Here is a 21,640-nt window from a genome sequence, read left to right on the forward strand (position 1 = left end):
TGCATTCCTCAGTGAGTCCCAAGGGCAAAACAAATTGGTGCACAGATTCTCTGTAGATGCCCACACCTGGGGTAAAAGAACTGTTAATCACACCACCTCTACAACCATTTTCTTGTGTATTGTGCAAAGATACATAAAAGTCCTATATAAATAGTGCAAAGTTGCAGTATTATTATAACAGGATGCATCCTTATGTTATGAATATGCATTATGGGTAACTATAAAACAAACATTGATTGCCATTACTGTTCCTTCAGTGCCCATAGGGAACCCCGGTTAAATTATTGTTTGGAGAAAGTGAGGAAATTGTCTGCATAGGCAGCCAGTCGGCTAAGGCCAGGGAGCACCAGATGGTCTTGTCATTTTTCTCCTCATTTGAATTGTCTGCAGCATCTGCACTTTCTGGCAGCCCTGGTGATGGATGAAGGCACATGGAGAGGGGTAGGGTTGCTGGGATGCTGCTGCAGAATGGAATAATATTCCACTGAGTACTTTCTTATTACAAGGTTGGACTGCCATCAAGCTTGTGGGCTTGGCTTGTTTTTGTTTTGTTTTGTTTTAATAGCACCTATCTGATACGCAAGTTGGATGCACAAAAAGCATGCGTAAAATGAAAGAGTTCTGAGCCCTGGAATTTGTTTTTAAGCAACAGAATTGAATTTAATTTGTAGTCCTCCTGCACTTGGTATAACCCAAAGCTTTCCTCATTTCAGCAACATAAAGCAGGGCAGGGAACAGTATCTTTTTCTTAATCACCTGGAAATCAGATATTATTTGGTGATCTACAGAAAACAATCCAGATTGCTGTATTCCATAACTTTCTGATGATGGTGGTGGTGGTGGTGGTGACGACGACAATGGTTTCTTACTCATCTCTCCCCATGGATTGAGGTGGTGAACAACAAGTCAACAATTAACAACACCAGTTAAACACATTAATTAAAACATGCAACAGTTTAAAAGGACAAATAAAGCGTACAGATTTTTAAAAAGTCTACATTTAAAATTCAGCTTCCTAATTCACAGTTTAAAATTATCTGGCTAAGCCTGCTTGATGAGGTTCTCAGGCTGCAGCAACACAGCAAAATTAATGCAGTTTGACACCACTTTACCTGCTATGGCTCAATGCTGTGGAATTCTGGGGTTTGTAGTTTTGTGAGCAATTTAGCTTTCTCTAGGTTGCAAATCTGTAACTGCAATACAGAACGCCAGCCAACACTTTTGGTATTCAGAAGGGTAAGTGTAAGGAAGTGTTGAGAAGGTTAGAGGATGTGAGAAAGGGATGATTTGTAGAACTTGTAGTGGGATGAAAGAAGGAGGCTGAAGGAGATGGGAGGATTATGTGAAAGCAGAGAGAAAATTGAGGTTGAGGGGGAGTAGAGTGAGGAGGGGTACAGAGAGAGATATGAAGAGAGGATGACAGAAAAGAATGTATGATTAATGTTTGAAGAGGTATTAACAGATGGGTTAAACTCCAGAAGAAGTTAAAATATAATAAGAATGAGAAAGAATATGCTTATTCTTTTTGTTACTGTTAGATGTCATGGTATTGGATAATATAAAATTGGATGTTTTATGTGATGAAGACTTGAGGATTATACTTATTTGTTTTAATGTTGTAAAATTCTGGGGCTTGACTACATGAACATGGCTTTCCCATATCCTAACTCCACCATGAGATGTGGTAGAAAGCAGACAGGCTCACAAAAAGTACTCCTGTCTGAAGATTATGTTTGTCTTTGCAGGTAAAGGAAGCCTCCCAGCAACCCCAGATGGTGTTCACCGTCCGCCATGCCACGGTGACCTTCCAAACTGATGGAGATACCTGGAGGGAGCAGAAGGAGAAGAAAGCTGCCTTGATGGTGGGCATCCTCATTGGCGTCTTTGTGCTATGTTGGATCCCCTTCTTCATCACTGAACTCATCAGCCCGCTCTGCTCCTGTGACATCCCACCCATCTGGAAAAGCATCTTCCTTTGGCTCGGCTACTCCAATTCCTTTTTCAACCCTTTGATCTACACCGCCTTCAACAAGAACTACAACAATGCTTTCAAAAACCTGTTCTCCAGGCAGCAATGAATATTGTGCTACAAGAAATCAGAAGACCTTTGGAAAAGAAAAGAAAAAAACTTCCTTCCACCTTGTATAGAAAGAGGGACATAAACACAGAGAATCCCGACAGAGAAATTTAGATGTTTCCAGATGAGCTGTTGATACCCCAATATAAAGAAAATGTTCTTGTGAATTCAGACATTTTCCTTGAAGACAGCTCTTCTTGTGTACAGACACCTTATTTCTCCCTAGGGCTTAAAAAAGCAATATTTTGTTGCTAAGAGAATCTCTTTTTTTTCTTCCCAGTTTATGTTCCAGTAGTTCTCAATGTTGTGTAGAACATCAACATCTTTGATTGTCACGACCTTTCACTAGATGACACCTGTGATATCACTTGCAATGAGTGATATTAACTTCCTCCCCCTCTTACTGTCCATGTGTCTTTTTATGAAAAGAAAAGGGAAAGAATAAGATAGCTGTGGTTATTTTTAACTCCTCAGAGGACCTAACCCCCTTTACTGTATTGCTCAAACACAGTATTCATTTGGCCCTAAAATGGAGAAGAAAGAGACAGTGTTGAACACAGGCAAAGCACCTTAAAATAATAGTTTAATGTTGTACTATTCCATTACAGCATGGTGTTAAAAATGCAATGGGCCAGTTGGTCTGGGGCCAGTGGTCAATTTTCTTCCAGACTGCCACCACCATTCTTCACTCCCTCAAAGCAAGCCCCAATACTTCTGTTTTACTCTGCAGTCCTTCTCAAAATGGCATCAGGAAGTGAAGGAACATCTCTTCTCATTGCCATTTTGAGAAGGGCCACAGAGGAAAGTGGGTGTTTTAAAGGATAATATGACATTCTGGGGGCACTTGTGGGGTTGAAGTGGGTTATTTTTAGTGTGCTTTCATGCATTAAGTGGGCTTTCTGTCTGACTTTTGCATAGAAATTGCACCTTTAAAAAAAAACTGAGGGGCTGGGGTATTTTGGTAAATGATGAGAAGTTTCAGAGGCCACTAAAGTGGAACCCTAGCACTGCAAGTGGCTCACAGGCTGCACTTTTCCAACTCCTGAGTATCAAAAACGTAGGATATAAAGAACCAGACACATGGTTTTACACTCCCAGCTGGACATTGTAGCCTAGATTTCTCACAGAGCGCCCCCCCCCTAAAAAAAAAATCCCAAATACTACATGAATGAGAAATCACTTTTGAATCTGAGGAAACGTTCACAATCAGTGATATAGTTGTGGAAAGGATGAAAGCTTGGCAAATTTCCTTTTTTGGACTACCAAAAAAAGCCCAGCCCAGGATTTTGGGCACCGCAGTTTCCTACACCATATTTCCACAGTCTCTCCTGTGTAATAATACTGCCACTAACAACAAAGCCGAGACAGATTCAATATATTTTCATCATTTCTTGACTGTCAGACCTTAACAAAAGGAGCTCATCTGGAGTCAATCTTCTTTCCTCATCTCTTTTCTTAGATGCTCAATGAATGATGACATTTTCATGTTTGTCCTATATCCCAGACTCTTTAGATGAGAAATGATGATAGCAGTTCCTTCCCTTGCCAAAATATTCTGATTCACAGTAATTTTTTTTGGCAAATGTTCCAAACAGAAGTCAACAAGAACCATCTAAGCAGAATTTTTTAGTGACTCCCTTCAATTTGTTTACATGGCTTATTTTTATCTAGTTTTTGAAGGCAATGTGCTTCTTCTTTGTAACACCAGAGCAGATTATCTTCCTGTTTTTCTTTAAGCATCTGACACTGGTATGAAACACTTTTCAGTTTTTGGTTAAAAGCAGATTGGATATTGTACAACAGGTTATAGATGGTGATGCAGTACCAAGTGTGTATTCAAGTCACCTCTCAATGGGATTTTCTTATGGAAGGAATACTCAGAGGTGGTTTTGCCAGTTCCTTCCTCTGAAATATAGCCTACTGCACCTGGTCTTCATTGGCAATCTCACTTAGCTTCCAAGAGCAGACAGGATCTGATGCCTTTAGGATTTTTAGGTCTCCTTTAAATCTATGAGGACTAGTCTCTTGAGTCCTTCAGTTGCTTTCCATGTGTTCAAATAAATAATGTGCAAATCTCTGTAAATATAATCCATGAAGGCTTTTTGAGATTTTTTTTTAAAAAAATAGTAGGACTATAGACAACATTTTAGAAAAATCATCTGAAAAGACCTCCAGGACTTATATGTACAAAGTTCTTAATGTTATTTCTTTGAACACATGGAAATCAACTCAAGGACTCAAGAGTGACTATTCCTCACAGAGATCCTGCCTATCCACCTATATTTCGGTTAATTACGTTTCCAGAGTGTCCTGTAATCAAGACTCAATTTTTCCTCTTTAAATATAATTTATATAATACTTTTGCTTATAGTTATTTATCATATCACAGAGATGGCTAACACAGAGAAAATGACTGAAAAGTTGGAGTTGCTTTGTTGTGGCACCAGAGGAAAGTTTTGCTCTGGTGCCACAACCAACTGCAGTTCCCAGAATTCCATAGCATTGAGCCTGGGTAGTTGAAGTGGTGTCAAACCAGATTATTTCTACAGTGTGGATGAGGTGTCAGCTATGATCGTGAATACAGAACAGCAATGGTGTACCTAGTATATTTAACACCTGGTGTAGATAATTATTTTACCCCCTCCCTCCTCTTTTCAACAGCCTTTTCTGGGACTGGCAGAGCTGTTGGCTGGGCAGGAAAGGAAGTGCACTCACTTTCCTGCCCAGCCAGCAGAGCTACCAGACTTTGAAGGCAGCCTCTTTCCATCTATGGCCATTGATGGGAGGTGGGCTGCTGCTGCTGCCCCACAGCTTTTCCAGGTCTGGCAGAGCTGCTGGTTGAGGGGGAAAAAGAGGCGACTTGCTTTCCTGTCCACCCAACAGAGCTGCGAGACACAGAAAGCAGCCCCTTCCTACCAGCCCACTGGGTGACGCTTCCTCCTGAGGTGTCACCTAGTGTAGTCTGAACCCCTTGCACCCACCTAGTGATGCCCCTCCAGAACAAATGAGTAAATCTAGGTAAATGTCACACTACACATATTATAATGCTAGTTAACACTCCAGCATCATGAGGGCTTTCTTGATCATTTCATCACATCTGCTTTCTGATTCCTAGCCAGCTTCACACTACATTCCAAAACTCCCTCCACCATTCCTATGGCTATCTACTCACCTTGGCTTTAGGCAACATCCTTCCTTCTGCCAAAGAATCTTTGTTAAAACTGAACTGGTCATCATACGCACCAATCTTGCATTTCTTTTGCTATTCACACAGACGGCTTATAAAGGTCTGTTCCTAGGCATTCATGCAGCTGAGGAAATAGACTTAAATGTAAGAAAGCTCCCAACTTCTTTCTTTCTCTCAGTCTCAAAAGTGCTACAAGATCTGTTTGCATACTTTTGGGGGTATTGTTTGCTGACAAGGGACAACAATGCCCAAAACCCTTCATCCAACATAGCTGCTGGGATTCTGGACAGTTGTAGTTCAAAAAGGAACCTTTTTGATCTCTTACTAACAGGAGGAAATTCCATTCTCTTCAACACAAGGAAATTAAACTGGCATGTAGGGGAGAACATACAGCACTGAATCCTGACTCAAGTAGAGTCACTGAATCAATTTGACTTACTTACATGGTGGCTCACTGTACAACAGTTGACTGAATGGGTATATTCTAGTTGGGATTAACCATAAAGATTACAGCTGCAGATAAAGCTTGTTGCTAACATTTCCAGCCTCTGTGCACAAAACAACAACATGGCATTCTCTTCAGAAAGCCTCAGTATTTACTGACAGTAAATGGGTTTTGTTTCCAAATAATTAAATCAAAGGCATATTTCATAAGCATTTGTCTGCCATGATATACTTGAAACCTCTCTTCATTCCCAGCTAGAGTAGATCCATTGCTTCAGTGGAATTTACCTATGTGTTGTCTCACCATTCAAAATTAAAAGGGGCTCCACTATAGCTGGGTCTAGCCTGTACGATTCAGTCTAAAGGCTAAAGTTGGCTGCAATCTCAGGCTTTTAAAATGCTAACAGAAGGATAAAATTGCATTACTTCCATTTAAGCATGTATTAAAATGGAGAGAAAAATCCTCCTTGATCTCCAGGACTCCGTGAGCATTGCACAAGGAAGTGGGAGCTGATGGCCACGTGCTGAGAGACTGCGCAGTTCCAGTATTGTAAGAGCAGAGCCTAAAGTACTTCAATCGCTTTCTGGGGGATTAAGCAAGGGAAAGAGGACCACCTGATGGGATGATGGACATGCTGTTTCTGCCCACACACACAATCTGAAGTATGGCTTAGTTGCTCCTGTGTAAAATCTAAATGCATAGATGAGTGAGGGGGGGGGTATATTGGAATCAGGAGCATAGGAAGGGATTGTTCAGACTGAGAGTGTCTTTACACTGTAGAAATATATTGGGCCCCAGGTATCTGCCAGGGCTGGTTCCAGGACCCCCTGTCAGTATCAAAATCCATGGATGCTCAAGTCCCATTAAATACAGTGGCATAGTCAAATGGTGTCCCTTATATAAGATAACAAAATTGAGGTTGGCTTTTTGGAATTTATATTGTAAAAAAATTTTTTCAAAGTGTGCATGGTTGATTCCATGGATAAAGTATCTGTGAATGTGGAGGGCTGACCGTAATGCAGCTTGCCACCACTTTAACTTCCATAGCTTCATCCTACAGCATCTGTGGCCCATTATAAATGGGCCATATAGTACGCGCGGAGCGCGTACGAGGGTTAGGAAGGGGTGGGGCTTCCGTACCCCCTAACCCTAGTATGCGTGCCGCGTGCACAAAATGGTGGCAGCCGTTCCACACGGCCGCCGCCATCAATATGTCACAACCGCGATGCCTCCAAACGAGGCAGTGCGGTTGTGACGTATTGGGGCCGCGCCACGGCTCCTATAGCGCCCTTTGCGCGACCCCAGAAGGAGCTCCGTTTCAGAGCTCCTTCCTGCTTTGTGTCGCGGGGCGCAGCCTTCAGACGGCTGGGCCCAGCGACGCAAGGGAGAAAGGGGGGAAGCGGCCCCCATCTCCCCCTCCCCCCCGCCGCCGTGGGGTGTCCTTGGGGCTTGAAGCCCCAAGGACACCCCTTTCCAGGCTGCGGGGAAGCGGCCTTTTGCTGCTTCCCCGCAGCCTGCAAAGCGGCGGATCGGGGCCTCAGCGGCTGCCGTTGTACCAGCTGAAGCCCCGATACACCGGGGAAAGCAGCACCTACAGGCCGCCTCAAAGGAGTGGTCTGTAATGCGCCTGAGATTTGTATTTTGTGAGGCACCATCACTCTTTGGGAGAGAAGGCTAAAGACCTTGTGAAACTACAAATTCCAGGATTCCATAGGATGGAGCTAGAGCACTTAAAGTGGTGTCAAACTGCATTACTTCTACAGTATGGATGCACCCAAAGACAGTGTTCAGTGAACTGGTCCAAAGCTTTCAAAAGGTACTTTTTAAAATTCTGTCTCCCACAATTCCCTGGGATATTCTGGGTAGTGTAACCCAAAATAATTTCTCCAAATTTCTCCTATCCAAGTTGTTGGATCTAAATCTAATTGCTAGTCTTAATTGATCAATTGAATTGATTTCTGAATGTTAAATCCACACTTATGTAAGCCCTGTTGTTTTAATAGCACCACTCTGGTCTTGATTAAATTGGATTTCGGCCTTAGCTTCCAGAATTCAGAAAGGCTGGAAGGCGTGAATAACGGAAACTTCAGGACAAGCATTGGCAAATTTTGGTTTTAGAAATGTAGTTCAGCTTGGTGAGGGCAAACTGAGGATCAAGAGAAAGACTACTTGTCAGTATGTGGATCAGGAACAACATGGCAGGCTAAGGCCAATGGACACTAGAAAGTGCCCACTTAGGCCCACATCAGCCTGCATTGAGGCTCCTATGCAGGTAGTATGGTTCTAGTAACTGGACTGGCAGATCTAAAACGAAGGAGACCTCAGCCACAATCTATAACTAGCTTGGTGTTTGCTAGCCAATTGTTGTCTTTTGGTCTAATTTAACCTCCCTTTGCCACCAGACCTTTGCCAGGAGCTGCGTTTGCTGCCGGGCGGCTCTCCCTGGGTTGTTAGAGGTGCGCAACTGCGCACCGGCCCGGGGAGGCCGCCCACGGACTGCACTTTTGGGACTCCGCAGCTCCGCAACTGCGCACCTTTGCTGTGGCACAAGAGTAGGAGGACTGTACCCTTGCCAACCTTGGAACAGAGAATGTCTCCTGTGACTTATCCCTGTTCCTTTTGTTGTTTGGTAGGGGGAGGGGGAGGATATGGATGCGGGGAATGCTTTGGCTGGGGAGGTGGAGGATAACAACTGCACGAGCGGAGCTCCCATTGAGGTGGTGTGGGGCAGGGGGAGGTATGGCGGTAGGAGAATGGACGTACGTCATATCTATCTCTCCTTCCTGTCCTCCTCCTAGCCAAGAGGACCTGAGGGTCATTGCAACCGTGCCATAAACCCTGTCTCTGCTCCTGTGCCAGGTCAATTAACAACAAGACCCACATCATCCACGACCTGTTGGAAGATAGTAAATGTGACCTGGCTTGCATTACTGAAACCTGGCTTGGGCCTGAGGGGGATGCTGTGTGGGCGCAGGCCCTCCCTGCCGGGTTTTCAGTGAAGGACCAGTCCAGGTTAGGTGGGCGGGGGGGGGGGTGTTGCCTTGGTACATAAGAACACCTTGTCTCTCACCAGGAACCACATCCGTCAAACTTCCTTTATCGAGTGTATTTACTTGACCCTGAAGGCCACAGACAGTCTAGGGATTCTGTTGGCGTATCGGCCACCCCGTGCGTTAACAGACTCCCTTAACGAGCTGACACAGTTGGTCTCGGAGCTGATGCTGGAAACACCCAGGCTACTTGTCCTGGGTGATTTCAACATCCCCTTCACGGCCAACTATGTTCCATCCGGTGCGGCCCGGGAATTCATGGATACCATGTTGGCCATGGGCCTGTCTCAACTGGTCTCGGGTTCTATGCATTGTGCGGGTAATACACTCGATTTGGTCTTTTGTACGGATGCAGAAAATCCGTGGACGGAAATAACTAATATTTCTGCCCTGCCATGGACGGATCATTTCCTGGTGGAGGCGAAAATCAAGGCTCCTACTCAGATCCCCCCCGGGGGTGGCAGACCTATTAGAATGGTCCACCCTCGAAGGCTGATGGAACCCAAAAGGTTCCAGGAAGCCCTAGAGGGTCACATGGTTGGAAATGACGGCGACTCTGTTGATGCCTCTGTTGATGCTTTCCAGGGCTATACACAGGATCGCTCCCAAGCGCCCTCTCAGGCCTGCTTCCAGCAAAAGCCCTGGTATACGGAAGATCTCCGGGCGAGGAAGCGGGTTCTGCGACGACTAGAGCATCGCTGGCGGAAACACCTACGCTTAGCCGACAAGACTCTCCTAGACCGCCTTTTGGAGGACTATGGAGAGGCGATACGAGCAGCTAAGAACTCGTTCTATGGTGCTCGTATCACGTCCGTGGAGTCGCGTCCAGCAGAGTTGTTCAGGGTAGCCAGGGAGCTAACTCAGCTCCTTCCTGCCCCGAACCAGATCCTTGAACCTTCTAAGGCCTGCTGTGACCAATTTAACAACTTCTTCGCGGATAAAACCTCTCGGATAAGCGAGGGTCTTAACGCTGGCATTAGAGCAGAACCCAGAGTAGAGGCGTCCAGAGCCTCTGTGGACTCTATTAAACTGGATCAGTTTGAGTTGGTTAGTACCGATGATGTGGACAAGATCCTTGGAAGTGTTCGGAAGACAACCTGCTCTCTCGATCCCTGTCCCTCATGGCTAGCGGCTCAGGGGGAACCGGTGGTAAATTCACTGTTACACCAGATTATAAATACATCTTTGAGGGACGGGCAATTTCCATCCAGCTTAAAATTGGCCATTGTAAAACCGCTGTTAAAAAAGCCCTCCCTCGACCCCCTGATACATAACAATTATCGGCCAGTTTCGCTGCTGCCATTTTTGGGGAGGGTGATCGAGAAGGCGGTTGCGATCCAGTTTCAATCGATCTTGGACGATACGGATTATCTGGACCCATTTCAAACTGGCTTTTGGGCGGGTTACGGGGTTGAGACTGCCATGGTCGCCTTGGTCGATGATCTCCGTCTGGGCATCGACGGGGGAAGCGTGTCCCTGTTGGTGCTCTTGGACATCTCAGCGGCTTTCGATACCATAGACCATGGTATCCTTCTGGAGCGCCTGGCAGAGGTGGGAATCGGGGGCACTGCGCTCCAGTGGTTCCGGTCCTACCTCTCTGGGAGGTCCCAGATGGTGCAGCTGGGAGACGTGTGCTCCGATGAGCGGGCCCTTAAAACTGGGGTCCCTCAAGGAGCCATTCTGTCTCCCATGCTATTTAACATTTACATGAAACCGCTCGGAGAGATCATCCGGAGGCATGGGGCGCGGGGTTATCAGTACGCTGATGACACCCAAATCATTTTCTCTATGTCTCCGACTGATGCAGTGACCGAGGATGGCGTCTCTCCTCTCGTGGCGTACCTGGAGTCAGTAATGGGCTGGATGAGGGAAAACCGACTCAAATTGAATCCAGAGAAAACGGAGGTACTTGTGATAGGTACTCTGTGCGCAGTCTGGGGGTGCTTCTTGACTCGTCGCTTCACCTGACTGCCCAGGTGAATGTGACGGTCAAGAACGCCTGTTATCAGCTTCGGCTTATTCACCAGCTGCGCCCATACCTGGCCCAGAGGGACCTTGAAACTGTTGTACATGCTCTGGTAAGCTCGAGATTGGACTTCTGCAATGCACTCTACATGGGGCAACCCTTATACCAAACCCGGAAGCTACAAATGGTACAAAATATGGCAGCCAGGCTGGTCACTGGTACTTCCAGGGCCAGCCACATAACACCGGTGCTCCAAGATCTGCATTGGCTGCCTATTCGCTTCCGAGTGCAATATAAGGTGTTGGTGATGACCTATAAAGCCCTAAATGGCTTGGGCCCAGGATACCTGAAGGACCGCCTCTCCCCGTACATTCCGTCCCGCACCCTCAGAACATCTGGGCAGCAACTCCTTAGGGTGCCAGGGGCCAGGCTTACCTCTACCACGAGGAAGTCTTTCTCCATCGCTGCCCCGGCCCTTTGGAACATGCTGCCCTCAGAGCTCCGCTCGGCCACCTCCCTGGCCCAATTCAGAAAGGATGTTAAAACCTTTCTGTTTAAGATCGCATTCCCCCAATCACAGTCCTAGCAGGCCTCCTTGTACTCCTTGTACTCTGCAAGAGGATTGGCTAACAGGGGCTTTTGTTTTGTCTTGTTTTTATATTGATTGTGAAGATGTTACTGTTTTTAAATTGTTATTTGCTTGCTTTATGTTGTAAACCGCCCTGATCTCAGGAAGGGCGGTATATAAATAAAAGTATTATTATTATTATTATTATTATTATTATTATTATTATTATTATTATTCCAGAATATGGCTAAGAGGGTTCCAGGAACTGTACTCCCCAAAAAGCAGTTTTCTGAAGCCGTGGTCTTTTCTCCAAAAGGTGCATGCTACCTTTGAATCCTCACAAGGGCATTTCTGGCCAGTCACCTTTTATCATGTAGAACTCTTACCTTCTTCTCTGGCCACATTCCAGACTGAATTAATAACTTTTTCCTCTCTAGGCACCATCCTGGCAGGTGAAGCATGTTTAGTACCTGGCTTCCAGCCCATCAAGAGCCTCCCAGTGATCATTTAAGCAAGCATCCTCATTCTTAAGCATCCTAGAAGAGGCTTTTACTAGTCCTTGTGTCAAAACAGCACACAAGACATCAGAGAACAAGGAACATAATTAAACTAAGGCTCTATGTTTTGTTTCCCTTTTCCCTTTCTTGGATGAAATTCTTGATTTAAAAGCCCAAATGGTAATAGTTATTTGCAAAAATGGTTTGCATTTTAATACTGAAATCTTATGTTAAAACTCAGTTATCTAAAGCCACTGGTGAGACTCAACTACAGTAAACAGGGACCTAGTAAGTCACCCACCACATAAATGGAACCAATGATTCAGTGAGTGTACTGTAGTTGGGACTAACACTTGGATATTTTACAAGTTGAACCTCTGCAGTCAGACATACTGCTGAGTGCAATGGTGTTTACTCCTAGGTAGCTACACACAAGACTGAAGTAATCCTGATCCAAATAAACAGAATGTCACACTTTATACACTTACTCTCTGGCATGTGTGTGTATGTACATTGTTGTGGTACGCTGCACTACAAACCTGATCTCTACCCCACTGTTACTCGTAATAAATGTTGACAATCTAAACAGATCAGTGGTATGACTAGAGAAAGGTTACTATTGTGGACTAGGGGTTTTATCACACTAGCCTGATGTCCTGCCACAATTGCACTAGTTTACAAATGGAAGCATACTGGTTTGGCATCACTTCTTATCATACATTCCCTCATGACAGCACTTTGGCAATCCATGCCCACAGGATCTGTTTTCAGCAGTGCCAAATACTACCTTCTGGGAGGAAGGGGGAAATGAGCAATCAAGGCTGCCAACCACTTCCCAAAGTTGGCTGCTATGTGAATGTGCACAAAGCAGCCAGCATTGAGAGGAATTTGTCAGCTGCAATCACCCCTCTTCCTCCCTCTAGAAGCACAGGGCTGCTGTGTTCACATTCACACAGCAGCACTGAGCAACCAATTGCAACCTGCAACTGCCTCCCAAAGTCAGGTGCCCTGCAAATGTGCACATAGAAGCCAGCTTTGGGAAGCAGTTGGTGACTGCGATCGCTCCAGAGAGGGGAGACAAGGAACAGAATCACACCCCCGCACACTGCATGGCTACCTGAAAAGTGGAACTATAGTGGAAGGGACATTTTGCACAAAGGCAGTAATGGCATAGCAGTGAAATTCAGATCTTATTGATGAGTTTTGCCCATCAGTGAAAAGGTGCACTACAGTAATGAATGGAATGCAAAGCAGCAGCAGGACGGACCTGACATTATGTGATTAGCAGCAGCCAAAAATGTTTTTATGCTGTTAAAATTCCTAACTCCCTCAGCCTCTCCGTCAGCATAGTTGCAGAGTCAGAGCCCAAACAAATTTTTTTTCTAAGCTCTGGATTTAATTTTCATCTGAAGATTAGAATTTGATGTACACCTTGTCAAAATGGTGGGATTAATGGACAAAGTGTCATATATTGGCATTTTCCTTTTGCTGTTAAATGTGATGGAAGCAGGTGAGAAAGTGTGCCTGCCTGAAAGTTAGTAGTTACTTTGAACTGCAGGGTGAATGATGCTTCTTCAGCCAGCAATAACAATTGCAAGGCTAGAAAATGGCTGTGTTCAACTGTGATCAAAAGCAATACATCTTAATCTTCTGTGGTACTTATGGGAATCCAAATTGTTAATTTGTTATTTTTATGTGTGAAATATGTCAGCTCTCTGTTATTTTAGGAGAGAATATTCCATATCCCTGGTTTCTAAGTATCTGGGGTGACTATAAATGTTGTTTTTTCTTCTAGGGAAGAGTGACTTTTATTTATTATATTCGAAGCTAGCATGGAGGAACCAGCATGATGCAGTGGTTTGAGCGTTGGATTATAAATCTGGAACCTAGAGTTCTAATCCCTGCTCAGACATGGAAACTCATGGGGTCACCTTGTCCAAGTCATACTCTCTCAGCCTCAGAGGAAGGCAAAGGCAAACCCCCCACTGAACAAGTCTTGTCAAGAATGCCCCATGACAAGTTCACCTTAGGGTCACCATAAATCAGAAGTGACTTGAAGGCCCACAACAACTACAAAGTAGAAATTGGATTCAACTTTTATGTTCTAGAGGTGAATTAGTATGCAAATTAGTGTAATTTAAACCTGAGTCTTAAAGCAAAGACTGGCATTCTGTTCCATAGTTATGAGCTCTAAATCCAGATTACAATTTCATAACTGCTGGGGATTCGTATTTGTAGTTAATGATCAAACATGACCCCCCAAACCCAACAACAGGTTTTTTAAGGCATTGCAAATAAAAGCACTGGGAAATGACATCTGCAGCACACACACACACTTGTGGGATGCACTAAAACAAGCACTTGCAGTAGGACCCAAAGGGGTCTCTCCAGCTGCCTGTTTTCCACATGTCCCTCGGCCAGGAGAGCACTACAGATGGCATTTCCCAGCATTCCAATCTGCAGCACCTTGGAAAACCTTCAGTTGAGGCATTACCATGCTGAAAAGATAGGTCATAAAGTTATGTTTCAAAAGCAATGCAGAAACTGGGACTGGCATTTAAAAAATGTCCTTGGTGTAATGACAAGCATTTTCAGTGTTCTCTGCCTGAAAAAAAGGCCTGTGGTTTCACAAAGGACAGAGACAACCTGGATTCCAAGAGAAGATGCTTTATTGCTGCTAATGAAATTTAAATGTTACTGTCTTTTCTCTCAGTCCCCACATGGCCCAGAAGGGGAAAGGCCTCTCTGCCTGCATTGAGATCCCCCCAGAACAACTGAACTGCAACATAAAGAACATCTGATACAATATGTAGACCTGTGACTCGAAAGAGATTATTGCACCTGCAAATCCCACCAGGATAGATGTGGGACTGAAAAGTCAAAAATGGGTATTATGGCATCCAACTGAGGACGGGCACATGCAACCTGCCTGCAGCCTGGACCCCTGCTGTCCTTATCCAGCAGCTTTTCAAAAATGGCCCCAGTTTTTGAAAAGCAGCTGGATAAGTGCATCTGGCATCTGGGCTGCAGACGGATTTTACTCACCTGGCCTCGGCTGCGTGCAGTAATACGTGGTTTTGACTTTTCAATCCCGCATCTATCCTGGCAGGATTGTCCTAACATTGTCACTTTTCTTCTCATGTATGATTTTTTTTTCAAACATCTTTTGCTGGCCAAGAAACCAGTAGAGCTTCAAAAGCTTGCATGATATATTTTATGCCTTTCAGTTGGCCAATATTTGGATTTTGGATTTTATTATCTTTTACTGCATGGACAACATTGCTAGCCATGAGGTTGAACTGGATGGCCCTTCTGGTCTCTTCCAACTCTATGATTCTATGAATATGTTTCAGGCATTTTCCATATACTCTTCAAAGCCAGCCTCATATAAAGCTCATGTGTCTCTGTGGTCAGATCTGGCATCTCCAGGAATGGTGCACTTTAAACTTTTAGCTTTAAGTGTGCAAAAGCATTCTTGACTACTGTAGAAATCTGGTCCCTTTTAAGTTTTCAGAGCAAATTAAGCTAGACATTTTAAGAAGCACTTTTAGTGGATTTTGTTCATGTTTGATTCCATTATCTTATTAATCCCAATTAATAAAACCTAAAAACCTGCCCATCACAAATAAGGAATGAAAAGGCAATATAAGCCCACAAACATGTACATGCCAGAAGTGATTCCTTGAGTGACACAATGAGCCATTAATATTTCAGTAACACTTACAATAACAGATTATTGGGAGGAGGCAGAAGCAGCATTACATAAAGTTTTATAATGAATCACTTTTTAAAACTAACTTCCCTGGTTACGCTAGCGTAAATCATCAAGATGGTTCGCATACCCTCCAACATTTCACAGATGAAAATTGGGACATGTGTGGCCAAACAACATCACAGTGTGGGCAAGATGGCAACCGTAATTACTGAGGAAGAACACACAGGCTAAGAGAGGCTGCAGTGGTTTGCTTTTGCCTGATCCTACAGGGAAATTCCTCTCTCTTCTGCTGCGTTGTTGCAGTGCGAACTACTTGGCAGCAATTTTAATAAGCTGAAAACAAAGGGACAGAGTGGGAGGAAAAGAAAGAGGAACAGTTTTAAAAGCAGTTGAAAAAATGAGATAACAGAATATTAATTGGAACTGTCTTGATCAAATCAGGACAATTGTTACGTATGGAGTTGGGCCATGCTCTACATGACAGAGGTAAAGACTTTATTTGACTTGAATCCCACTTTTCTTCCAAGGCAGCTTCCCCCACCACCACCACTGAAATTCTCTGCAAGTTAAAAATATTAGATGCCTGCACTGTTCTCATTTCCTTTCTGTGGGAGCAGAAGAGATAAAGCAAGGATATGAAGTTCCTGGATTGCTGGACTTGATAAAACTCTGTACTAATTTGTTCACCTGAGATTGTCTTTTGCTAGTTTGCTAGCTAGCCAGGAAGTTAGATACCTTCCATCTAAATATCTCTCCATTTCTCTGCTCCCAAATGAATGGCAAACACTGTCAGAATTCCCCAGTCCTGTCAGATGAATGGATCCTTTCATGACACTGTGCTAATGACTGAGTACTTCTCACAAGAGAAAATGGCCATGTCAGTGTTATATTTGCCAGGGGAAAGTGTGCATCTCAAAATATGGATTTGTGTATAGAATGGAAATAAGTTCTAGAGGATAATACAAGATAAAGTTGAAAGTTTTTATGACGTTAGACAATCATTCTAATAGGAAGTAAAGAATGCAAAAGACAAACAATAATCCAAATGTAAAGTTTAACAGATATTCATTTTTTAATATAATTATTTTCATTATTTTTTTTCTTCACTATTACCTTTACTAAATATATGTTTAAGTGAAGTAAAAAATATGAATTTGAGAAATTTATTCAAAGTTCTCTTTTTGATATGAGAAGGGGATGGGCCTGAAACTCAAGAAAGCTGCCCATCTCTGGTAGCCTCCTAACAGGAATTTGACTTTCTGGAAAAGTGAACTTCCATTGTTTTAAAAAAGTGAAACATTCAGATACAGTTTCCTTTGATGCCTTGCATGGCTGCGTTGCAGTGGGCCCTCTGCATTCACCAAAGTTAGGGGCTCGTGAAAGTAGGAAAACCACAAATAAAAAAACACTACTATTTTTAACTGAGAGAACACCTCACTAGGAATTCCTAGGTCCTCCAGCACAAGTCTATGGTCAGCATCTGGCAGAAGTTGACCATAAAACTGCACTGGAGGACCTACGAATGCCTAGAGAATTTTTTCCTCCTGGATTCTCTAGGTCTTAAAGTGTGACACTATTGTCAACTTCTGGCAGAGTTGTGCTGGATGACCTAGAGATTCCTGCTGTGGTAGTGTGCCTTCAAATCATTTCTGACTTATGGCGACCCGAAGGTGAATCTACCACAGGGTTTTCTTGACAGGTTTCTTCAGTATTTGCCATTGCCATCCCCTGAGGCTGAGAGAGTGTGACTTGCCCAAGGTCACCCAAGTGTTTTCCATGGCTTGAGCTGGAATTCAAACCCTAGTCTCCAGAGTCCTAGTCCAATGCTCAAACCACTACACTACACTGACTCAGAGATTCCTAGAAAGAACATATCAGTCAAATCCATGATTAGTCAAATCTGCAAAAGTCAAAGCCACAAATCTGGAAGGCCACCTGCATTTTTAAAATCAGGGAAGGTTATAAAATCATACAAGAATAAATCTGGAAAGTAACTTTGAGGTAATCTAGTTCAGTCTTCTGGTCACTGCAGGATCCACAATGTGGGAACAGGCAAATGAAGCATCTCTCCTGTCTCAGCTGAAATATTTCCAGTTAAAAGAAGCTTATTGCCACTGCCAGAGGCAGTTTCTTTCCTTGTCAGATAGATCTTATCATTAGGACACAATGTGATGGCACATACTGAGTGATTCTCCTCCTGAGAAGGGGAACCAGCTTCATTAAAATGTGCCTCCCATTGAAATGAGGGGATTCATTTCTTCTAGGTCTGAGCTGAAAGAGATGCTCTGAAAATCCCAGACTGGCTGCATCTTTATTCTGCGCAACACAAACCAAGATGAGGGCATCCCATTTGAATAGCCTCATGATCTGCTGATTCATGCCATGCCTTTCAATTCCACCGGCATATGGGATAATTTTCCCCCTCCCAAATTTTAAACAAAATAATAATAAAAAGAACTTTGAATCGTCTTTTCTCACCCACTCCAGAGATATCTTTCTCTCTTTCTTTTGCCCTATAATTGCCAGCATGTGGCATCATTGTCAGCTGTTGGGCAGATGACGCTTGCCAGCTGTCCTTTAGAGCACACTGTTGCTTGGCACCCATGATGTAAAAGTTAGTTAAAATGCAGAATGCATTCTTTGAAGTCTGGCTACAAGAATCCATGGAGGAGAAATGGGCATGTGGGTTAGGCATTCTAACATGGGGGTGATTTTTGTCTAGAGGTCTGAATGGCAATTCTCAATGTTTGTTGCTTTTGTCGTGTGCCTTCAAGTCATTTCTGACTTACTATGAATCTATCCCAACATTTTAATGGCAGAATTTGTTCAAAGAGTTGTTCTTACTTTCCTCTGAAGCTGAGACAGTGTGAGTTGCCCAAGCCACCCAGTGAGTTTCCATAAACAAGCAAGGATTCATACTCTGGTCTTCCAGTGTCTTAGTCCAACACTCAAACCACTATACCACACAGTCTCTCATTCTCAAGGAACATCATGTGAAATTTCTTTTTCTGCTGGAGAGATTCTGCAGACGTTTCAGAATGAGCAGGAGAAATCATTATTATAAGTACTTACAGATAATGAGAAAGTCTACTATTAGAATAGCAAAATGGGATTTAGCATTCTCTCTTAACATGCAAGAATTAGACTGGTCAAATTTCCTTTATGGACTACAACTCTCAGAATTTTGCATTAATTCTGCAGCAGCTCAGATCCAAAGGGAAAGTTTTATTCAGAAAAGCACTGGAAAATGAAATAGCAGTACTGAGATTTTTTTTTCTTTTGTCTGTGTGTAGCAGGTATTTCTATTCCCCCATTTCTCTCACAGAACAAAGCAATAGTTGAGATTATTCTTCATCACGAAGAAGGCCAAATAGCAAGACATGCAATTAGAATAGTTTTTCAAGGCCAAATCTCTCACTAGTCTTCCCTTCTCTCTGCAACTCTCTTCAAGTAAACATAACAATAAATACAAGCGCTTTAGAAAAAATTTCTTTATACTCCCCAGATGCTTGATGCCCCTCAAGGGATCTCTGCGTTTGCAAAAATCACACTTCAGTGATCAAATATCTCATCTGAAGAGCCAGAGAAAGAACTGACTGCCTCCCACTATTTATGTGTTCTTGGTTATATCCCCCTTTGGAGAAGAGGCAGGTAAGTGGTAAGAGGAAAACAAAGTGATTTCAATCTGCAGAACTGCTATATATGAAGTAAAATCACTGGTCCATCTAGTTCAGTGCTCTGTCTCCACGGACTGCCAGCTAAGCTTTTTCATTTCCAACAGGAATGTTTCTATGCCGTATAGGCACACCACAGTGAATGAAGCCTCCGACAGTGATGGCCTTTTTTACAAAGGCTTTTTACACCCACCCACCCAGACTGTTTTCCTCGTCCTCCTTTGTCTAGCCGGAAGTCTTTCTAGCAGCACAGCTTTATTTACTTTATTTATTTATTTACAAACTTGGCTTACTACAGACAGTACTACAACCCAACAGTGAAAGCCTGTCTTTCTCCTGCCCTTCTTTGCCATCTTCCCAATGCCAATGTTGCAAAAATGCTTCCAGCTAGACAGAAGATAAGAAAAGAGGGATTGGGCTGGGCTGGGCTGGGCTGAGTGCCCATTAAAAGACTTTGTAAAAAGTAGCTTCTGTGTCATGACTCCATCTTATGGAATCCTGGGCTCTGTAGTTTGTTGTAGCACCAGAGCTTTCTGAAGACTAAATATCTCACAAAACTGCTAATCTCACAATTTCATAGCATTCAGCCATTGCAATTAAAGGGGTGTCAAAGTGCCTTATTTCAACAGTGAAGATGCAGCCTCAGGTATACCTGTACTACTTGCACATTACAGTACATTACTACAAGTACATTACTACTACTTGCATGTTACAATACATTACAAACAAGTACATTACTACTCGTTTCATACAATTGTAAATGCCATGGCTCTCTCCAATTGAACCTTGGATTTGTAGTTTGATGACCGACACCATTCTTGAGATTGCTGTCCTGAACTACATGTTAGAGGTGTTTGGGAGAGGATTCTAAGGGCCTTCTCCAAATTACAAATCCCAGGTTCTATAGTAGAGAGCCTTGACATTTAAACTGGTAACAAAGTGCTGTAATTGGACGTGCCCCTGGAGCTCTCAGGTAGCAATTGAACTTTAAATTCTGCCATGGAAAAGTATGAATCTGACTCTGTCAGTTGGTGCATTCTTAAATTCACATGAAAGCATTCTTGTTTAGAATCATAGAATCGTAGAGTTGGAAGAGACCGTAAGGGCCATCCAGTCCAACCCCCTGCCATGCAGGAAATCACAATCAAAGCATCCCCAACAGATGGCCATCCAGCCTCTGTTTGAAGACCTCTAAGGAAGGAGACTCCACTACACTCCAAGAGAGTTTGTTCCACTGTCGAACAGCCCTTACTGTCAGGAAGTCCCTCCTAATGTTGAGGTGCAATCTCTTTTCCTGGAGCTTGCATCCATTGCTCCGGGTCCTAGTCTCTGGAGCAGCTTGCTCCCTCATCAATATGACATCCCTTCAAGTATTTAAACAGGGCTATCATATCACCTCTTAACCTTCTCTTTTCCAGGCTAAACATCTCCAGCTCCCTAAGTCATTCCTCATAGGGCATGATTTCCAGACTCTTCACCATTTTAGTCGCCCTCCTTTGGACATGCTCCAGTTTCTCAATGTCGTTTTTTAATTGTGGTGCCCAGAACTGGACACAGTATTCCAGGTGGGGCCTGATCAAAGCAGAATAGAGTGGCACTATTACTTCCCTTGATCTAGCCCCTATACTTCTATTGATGCAGCCTAAAATTGCATTAGCCTTGTTAGCTGCTGCATCGCACTGTTGACTCATGTTCAACTTATGGTCTATTTGGACTCCTAAATCCCATTCACATGTAGGAGATTATCGCATATCGTTCTCAGAACGTTCTGCATCGTAACGTGATGAGAACGTTCCTGGAATGGATATTACCGCATTGAGTAAACTGGAACGTGATCAGAATGTGATTGGAACGCATTTTACTGCACAGCGCTTCCTTTTTCTTGAAACCGTTCCCAGAACATTTTCCACGGAGGTCCATTCAAGCCGAGAGAAATCCATTCTCTCATTCCTCCGTCTCCTGATTGGCTGAAAGAATGACAGGCAGGGAGGCAGGCAGGTGAGCGACTGCAGTGAGGGAAGGTGTGGGGGGGGGGGAGAAGGAGGGAGGGAAGGGAGGGAAGTTGGAACAAGGGAGAGAAGAGGAAAGGAGGGAAATAGGGGACCAGGGCAGAGAGCAAGAGGGAGAGGGTCTGGCTCTTTGCTATGGAATTCTGGGAGTTTGCTTGCTTTTGTGTGGTGTTCCAAACAGAGGAGCTTTTGTGGGTTCCCTCTTTGAGGGAAGGAGGAGAAGGTCCTGGGCATCCCTGTCATCCCTGCCTCCTGCAGGCTGCCAGCACAGGAGCCCCGCTGGACATGACACCAGAGGCCCCCCGTAGAAGCAGCCAGACCCTCTCCCTCTTGCTCTCTACCCTGGTCCCCTCTTCCTTGAGGGAAGGAGGAGTTCCATAGGGGTCCCTTCAAGCCGAAGGAAAGCAAGTTGCCAGGGAGGGGACTGGGCCAAGGGCAGAGCCCCGGCAGCC

At 44.0% G+C, this 21,640-nt stretch overlaps 1 protein-coding gene across 1 annotated transcript in view; it reads left to right on the forward strand.

Moving 5' to 3' along the window:
- Positions 1–2,774, forward strand: part of HTR5A (5-hydroxytryptamine receptor 5A) — a 9,992-nt gene extending 7,218 nt beyond the window's left edge. Inside the window, exon 2 of the mRNA XM_042471576.1 lies at positions 1,746–2,774. Coding sequence (XP_042327510.1) covers positions 1,746–2,078 — 333 coding nt within the window. The 3' untranslated portion in view covers positions 2,079–2,774. The remainder of the gene's footprint in view (positions 1–1,745) is intronic.
- Positions 2,775–21,640: the final 18,866 nt, after the last annotated feature.

The sequence above is a fragment of the Sceloporus undulatus genome, chromosome 6 (genome assembly GCF_019175285.1).
Source record: "Sceloporus undulatus isolate JIND9_A2432 ecotype Alabama chromosome 6, SceUnd_v1.1, whole genome shotgun sequence".
NCBI lineage: Eukaryota > Metazoa > Chordata > Lepidosauria > Squamata > Phrynosomatidae > Sceloporus > Sceloporus undulatus.